Here is a 7,319-nt window from a genome sequence, read left to right on the forward strand (position 1 = left end):
AGTAAAAGTAAAAGAGAAGTAGAAAAAGCAATCCTATATCAGCCATTTTATTTTTTCTTATTTTCTGTTTATATTTATGCCGCTTTGGCACGACAATTCAACATATACTGAATCCCATCAAGCCAGAACTGTTTGTCTCTTTTACTCTCACATTCAAACTCTATTATCCTTTCTGCAGTTTTAATTCCGAAATATGCCCTCTTTTCTATTAAGTCTTCTTTCTCTCTTCCCGGCCAAGCTTGGACATCTCTGCAGACTCCGGTGACTATACCTGCGATTTTATAGGCCATACCTTAAAGCATTGGTTTTCAGATTGTGGGAAAGAATAGTTATGAATGAAACTTTGAGCTTACATTTCTTCTTTTTGGTGAATGTTCCTACCATGTGCTTGCTCTTCATTTTTACTATAACCTGTTGTAATTTTGTTAGAACATTCCATGTAACTATTTAATTGGAGATATCAACAAAATCAGTGGTTATGATTATCTCCTATGCCTATTATTTTTTGGTGTATTTTTGAGTGTCTTCTAGCAATTACCTGTAAATTTGAATTCATATTGAAAGATACTTGCTTCCAGTGAAGATCTCCTGCATTTGACATTCAGAAAGAAAGGGATACTTTGTGTTATAAATATAAACTTCTATGTGCATTTGCCATTTGTTTTAATTTACTTCAATTGCTATAAATATTTTAAGGATACCTTTTCTTGTACGCTTTAGAAGCTCCCCTCCTTCGAAAACAGAGGGATTTTTAGGATTTTTCTAGGATTTTCTAGATTTTTCTAAGGTTTTCTAGGATTTTTCTATTGTTTTCTAGAGTTTTCAAGTGTTTTTCTAAAGTTTTCTAGGGTTATCTAAAGTTTTCTAGGGATTTGTAGGGTTTTCTAAGGTTTTTCTAGTGTTTTTTAGGATTTTTAGAATTTTCTAGGGTTTTCTAGGATTATCTAGGGTTTTCTAGGATTTTTTAGGATTTTTCTTGGATTTTCTAGGGTTTTCTAGGGTTTGTTAGGTACTTAGGTTTTTTTAGGATCTTCTAGGGTTTTTCTAAAGTTTTCTAGGGTTATCTAGGGTTTTTTAGGGTTTTTTAAAGTTTTCTAGGGTTTTCCAGGATTCTTTAGGGTTTTTTAGGAGTTTTCTAGTATTTTTTAGGATTTTTTAGGGTATTTTTTAGGGTTTTGCACTACGTGAGAGATCCTTGGTTTAATACCCACCTATAACATATCTTTATAACATATACATATATAGGATGTAAGTTAGTTACACTCAATTTCCAATCCTCTAATTTGTCATATTTTGACATAGTTTATTCGTAAGGTATTCAAACTATTTTAATTTATTCCAATTTAGCCTCTTAAATTTTATTGTTTAAATTTGAAATATTTGATTTTTAATCATAATTTTAATTTGATCTTTAAATATAAAGAAATATTGTTAAACTAATAAACTATTAACAAAAATAAAAAATCTAAAGATTTCAAACTAATACATGAGTGACAAACCCCCCCCCCCAAAAAAAATACCCCAACGACTATGACATCCCATTTTCTCTTTGCTTACCCAACAATACCCACTACTTTCAAATCTCCAATATTCTTCTTCCACAACCCCTCAGTCTCCCGCCCTGTCATAGACCAGAACGGCAGCCACTTCTTTCTCCAGCATCCCTCTGATCTCTTCATTGTACACCGTTACTATTGCTGTTGAGGCTGCAACCTTTGAGGTCGATGCCGATCTGCTCACTTCTCCTCTCTTCGCTGCTGTTGTGCTCTCTACTCTGTACTCCCTCTCTAACCTTTTGCTTTCTCTACGCACACCGCCGCTATTCTATCCACTAGCAGCCTCCGCCGCCGCCTGCAAACTCTGCTGCCAGCACTGCAACGAATGTCTCCTTACTTCAGAAAATTAGGTATGCGTTGATGTGCGGAAAACGATCCGACACAAAACTCACCGGCAAGTGTACCGGGTCGCATCAAGTAATAAAACTCACGGGAGTGAGGTCGATCCCACAGGGATTGAAGGATTGAGCAACTTTAGTTTAGTGGTTGAATTAGTCAAGCAAACAAGTGTTGATTGTGTGAAATTGTGTTGACAGGAATTAAATTGCATAGAATGTAAATGGGAGTGGGTGATTTGCAGGAAATTAAAGGGAACAAAAAGAAAAAGAGCTGAATCTTAAAGTGCAAGTAATGTAAATTATAGAAACTTAAAGTGCAAGAAATATAAATGACTTGAAAAATAAAAAGGGGAATGGGAATTGGATCTGCAGGAATTAAACAAGGAAAAGCAAAACTCAACAGAATGAAGAGTAGTTGATGGAATTAGTTGAACCGGATCTCAAAACTAAAAGGAAAATAAGCTTGGTATAGTAATTAAACAAGGAAATTAAAATGGAAACTAATAGATCTCAGGACCCAAGAGACTAGATAACTAAGTCTAGATCTCAATGCCTTCCTAGATCCAGATTTAGAGAGCAAATGCCAAATTAAAGAAGAAAGCAATGTAGAAATGTAAATCCAAGTTCAATTTCCAGAAATTGCAGTAAGGAAAACAGAGAGATCTCAAGGTGAGATTGAGACAGAATTTCCTCAATTCTTCAACACCCAAGACTCAAGACAAGTGTAGATGAAATTGAAAACAAGAAAACTAAGAGGAAGAGAATTCAATTCTCCTTCCCCAAGACTCAGAATCTCCAAATAGCTCAAAATTCAAAAGCTCTCTACTGTGAATACTATGAAAATTCTTAAAGAAAACTCTAAAAAGAAAAGCTCCCCTAAAACTTCAAATCCTAAGCTATTTATACACTTTCTTCAAATGATCATTAAGCCTTGAAGTGGGCCTTTAGTCTTGATGGAATTGGGTTGACAATAGCCTCTGATGATTGCTCTTGGTGTTGGGAAGAAATCCATTTGTGAACCGGGCCATGAACCATTCACGTTTGAGTCAACGTTTGAGGCAAACGTTGACTCAACGTCCCTTGTGTAAAATTATGCAGCTAGGCCAAGATGCTGTCATCCACGTTTGGCTCAACGTTTGAGGTCAAACGTGAGCTCAAACGTGGACCTCCCCATGCTCCCTTTTTGGCCAACGTTTGGCCCAACGTTTGAGGCAAACGTTGGCGCAAACGTGGCTCATCTAACCCATCAATCAAGGGTGCTCTTCCATGCTCTTTCTTGCCAAAATGTAGCCAACGTTTGACCTCACGTTTGAGGCAAACGTTGGCTCAAACGTTGCTGTGCCCAGGAGTGCCATTTCTCTTCTTTTTGGCGCCAACGTTTGACTTCACGTTTGAGGCAAACGTTGGCACAAACATTGGCTCCTTCCTTTGCTTCTTCTTCAGCCAACGTTTGCCTCAACGTTTGAGGCAAACGTTGGCGCAAACGTTGGCGACATCTAGGGGTGTTCTTCAGCTGCTTCTCACGTTTGAGTTAACGTTTGAGGCAAACGTTAGCTCAAACGTTGATCCCTCTTTTCAAGCCCATTCTTGCAACCTTCTTCCAAGCTTTATTCCACCTATCATCAATCAACAATTGCATCAAAGCTATGCTATAATCTTGAGAGTTCTTCTTCTTCTTGATATATAAGCAATTATTGCACAAAAACTCATGAAAATGCATCAATTCATCCATGGTTGATTGAATCTAAGGAAACATGAAATTCCACCCAAATGGCTTACTTGTGGCTCAAGAAAGTGCATAAAACCAAGTAAAAACTAATGAAAAAGGCTTGTGAAACTAGCCTAAGATGACTTGTCATCACAACACCAAACTTAAATCTTGCTTGTCCCCAAGCAAGTAGTAAAACATAAGAAAAATTACTAGAAGCAGAGAAGTGTATAAGCCCTTTTATTGGAAGACATTGAATACTGGTAAATGGGGTTTTCATGCATGGTATCTTAGGGATTTTTATTCTGTGGCTGAGGCATCAACATTCCTCTGGATCTTTACTTGAATCACACAAAAAATGAGATTTGTTATTGCTTGGTCCTTAGTTTTTTTTTTTTCTTGTTCTCTTTCTTTGCTGAGGCTTAATGTTATGTGGTAAGGCGACTTTTTAGAGTAAGCTTTCAGCCAGCATTCCCGCCCCAGTTGGTTCAAGATGCTAGGTGTTGAAACACCCCTATGGGCTTACTTGCTCAAGCCTCTCCTTAGCACACACACATCACAGGCATTTAGCTTGTTTTGTTCATCTTTGTTTATTCTTTGGAAATTGATGCCCAGCACCTCTTTGGGTTACTAAATGCTTTGTCTCAAAGTAGCTCTTGATGGTGGACTTTCGGTTGGCAATCCCAAGTTAGTTAACCCAAGTTACCGGGTGATGAAGCACCCCTTAGAACCTAGTTATCCAAGCTTATCTTTGTACAAAAAGCATCACAGGCATATATCCAAATATCAAGCTATTGATGCCCAGCCTTGTTTATTTCTTTTTGCTTCTTTTTCTTGCATTTTCTTTCTTTTATTTTGGACCTTTTTCTTTTGTCAAGTCTCATGAAATGTAACTCAAGTTCATATCACAAAGTCATGTCAACATTCAGCTTTATTTATAAATCAACCAATGAACCAGCACATACCACCACATAACCTTATTTTGTCTCATATCATGCTAGACTTTTACTCTTTCTCTATTTCATAGTTATTTCTCTTTTATTCAAGCATGAGGAACAAAGCATATAATTCAAATAGATGAAAATGAATCAAGCACTTAAACTAGCAAGCCAAAACAGCATGAAACAAACAAACAGTAAATAAATCTAATAGAACACTAATCAACAGGGGGACATTTGCACTTTCAAATAGCATAATTGAGCTAAAGTTAGTGAGAGAACAATACAACCTCTTGGAGTCCATTTGTTTTCTCTGTGTCATCATCATTGTTGGATTCCATGTCCTTCCTTTGTCTACGATGATGTATCTTTTCCTCCAAGAGATTGAATGACTTCCTACAAAAGATATTGAAAGTTGCTTGTTCCCCAAGCACTTGAGACACAGTTAGCATGCATGTATGCTTGTGTTTCTCTGATCCTAAGTTGGTGTGGAAACACCAAACTTAGTTCCTCGCCTACTTCTATATGCAGCAGAGTAAATACATGCATGAAACATCAAGTACTTTTATTAAGAAAGTGGACTACGAACTAGAAAATGGCTGTAAACTAGAGAACAAACTATGACAATCATTAAGTAGTTTTTCTGATTGTTTGGAGCCGATACTGGTCATGCTGAGGGTGCAATGTGTTCTTAATAAAATTTTTTGGTGGAACACCAAACTTAGCATCCAACATTCACCCCTAATTATTTTGGTGTGCAACACCAAACTTAGCTCCTTGCAATACAGAGAAATCTACTTAACTTCTTTATTGAAATAACTAAGAAAGAAAAACTACTGACTTATGGTTATGGCTGATGACTTTCTTCCTCTTCTTCCAGTTTGTTAAGAGGAATGACCTCAAGGGAGGAGAAGATTCAGCTAGTGTCCCCTTTCTTGGTTTCCTCTCAGCAAGCTTTCTTTTGTACATGGTTTGATTGGGCTTGCTTGCTAATGGTCCAGGGGTTGGATTGCTTGTGGTTGACCCTTTTTTCTTCATGAATATTGTCCTTGGTAGCTTGGTCACAATCCTCTTCTTGGTGCTTTTGTTAATTGTCTTCACTTCCTTGAATCCAAGTCTTGGTGGTTGTGTGATTGTTGGAGTCTTCTTTTCATCAAGAGGTCCTTGCAATAGTGGTTCAATGAGCTCTTCCTCTGTGTACTTCTCTGCTTCACTTGAGTGTGACTTCTCTTGAGTGTCTTCCTCACTTTCTTGTTCTTCCACTTCCTTTTTTACACTCAACATTTGTTTTAATAGCTCTTTCATGGAGGAAGTTTGTTGATCTTCCCAAGATTTCTTCATCTCCTCTTCATATCTTTCAATCATGGATTCAATTGTTGAGCCGTTTTGTTTCAGGGAAGTTTGAGAGAGTTGTGAGTTTTCATGTTCCCTTGTCATCTCAAGTAGCTTTTGTGAATATGAAGCCACAGGTTCAAACACCTCCACAACCTCCTTTTCCATTGAACTTTCACTTGATACAGAAGTTTCCTCATTTTGTTTTTCCACTTCCTCACCCACAAATTGGTCTTTATCCTCGCTGTTTGATGGTTCTAAGTTCCCCCTTATTTGCTCTAAGGGCCCATTCATCTTCTTGAGGATGATTTCTTTCCAGGATTGGGATTGTGTGTATCTTTCCACGAGTTTTCTGTGTATTTCAATGGCTTGGCATTGGCTTTCTAAGGGTTCTTTGGACCATTGAAGGTAATCCTCATCTACTAGTTCAAGAGATGAAGGTTGAGAGTAATTTTGGTGACATGGATGTGTTATGGTGAAGTTGTGTTGAGGGGTGTGGAATGAGTTGTGTGATTGATGGGATGACTTGTATGGATTTTGGAGGAAACTTTGTGTTGAGGCATAATCAAGTGATGAAGAACTTTCAAATGAGCAATTGGGAAGTGAGGGTGGATGCTCTTTCATTCTTTGGTGATACTCCCATCCACCATGAGGATAATAATATGAATCATTTTGTGGTGGTGGTTGGTATCCCATATGATTCTCTTGCTCATCTTGTGTCTCTGAAGCAAATCTCCATGAGTTGGAGTGCTCAGAATGTGTATTCTCTTGGTGATATTCCCAGCCATCATTAGATATTGGTGATGGTGGATGATATCCCATAAAATTTTGTTTGACCATAAGATGAGTTGAACTCCATTTGTATTTTGTAAACATCAATGAAATTTAAAATTCATGTCACAGAGAAAGAATTTCTTAGTGAGGCAATAACTCAAACACCTTGGTTTCACTTTAAAACAGAGAACAAAAATAAAAAAAAATGCTTAATCTAGACTTCTCACCCACTTAATCATTGTTGATCAAAATCAATCCCCGGCAACGGCGCCAAAAACTTGATGTGCGGAAAACGACCCGACACAAAACTCACCGGCAAGTGTACCGGGTCGCATCAAGTAATAAAACTCACGGGAGTGAGGTCGATCCCACAGGGATTGATGTATATGGACATTCTTCACTGAAAGGACGGATGGTAGCCACTGACAACGGAGATCCACCAACATATAGCTTGCCATGGAAGGAACCTTGCGTGCGTGAAGAAGAAGACAGTAAGAAAGCAGAGATTCAGAAGACAGAGCATCTCCAAAACCCCAACCCATTATCCATTACTACATAACAAGTATTTATTTCATGCTCTTTTATTTTTTGCAATTAAAACCAAAAACCATTATTGATATCCTGACTAAGATTTACAAGATAACCATAGTCTGCTTCAAACCAACAATCTCCG

General features: G+C 37.6%; 1 protein-coding gene across 1 annotated transcript; it reads right to left on the bottom strand.

Annotated features, from left to right (window-relative positions):
• Positions 1-72: 72 nt before the first annotated feature.
• On the bottom strand, positions 73-1,679 carry LOC112729025 (VAN3-binding protein-like). The gene is made up of 5 exons (XM_025779411.2): positions 1,568-1,679; positions 702-731; positions 539-588; positions 354-411; positions 73-271 (listed from the first exon to the last, which is right to left on the bottom strand). Exons 1-5 carry the CDS (start codon positions 1,677-1,679, stop codon positions 75-77), a joined length of 447 nt encoding a protein of 148 aa, XP_025635196.2. The 3' UTR covers positions 73-74.
• Positions 1,680-7,319: the final 5,640 nt, after the last annotated feature.

This window comes from Arachis hypogaea, chromosome 12 (assembly GCF_003086295.3).
Source record: "Arachis hypogaea cultivar Tifrunner chromosome 12, arahy.Tifrunner.gnm2.J5K5, whole genome shotgun sequence".
NCBI classification, from domain to species: Eukaryota; Viridiplantae; Streptophyta; class Magnoliopsida; order Fabales; family Fabaceae; genus Arachis; species Arachis hypogaea.

Bases quoted from the DNA above. Each gene is read 5' to 3' on its own strand.
- LOC112729025 (XM_025779411.2), bottom strand. From the start codon at position 1,679: ATGAAGAGATCAGAGGGATGCTGGAGAAAGAAGTGGCTGCCGTTCTGG. The intron at 732-1,567 runs GTATTGTTGGGT...CTGTTTTCGAAG, and splicing joins TGGAGATTTGAAAGTAGTGG to GAGGGGAGCTTCTAAAGCGT. The intron at 589-701 runs GTATCCTTAAAA...TGTCAAATGCAG, and splicing joins TCTAAAGCGTACAAGAAAAG to GAGATCTTCACTGGAAGCAA.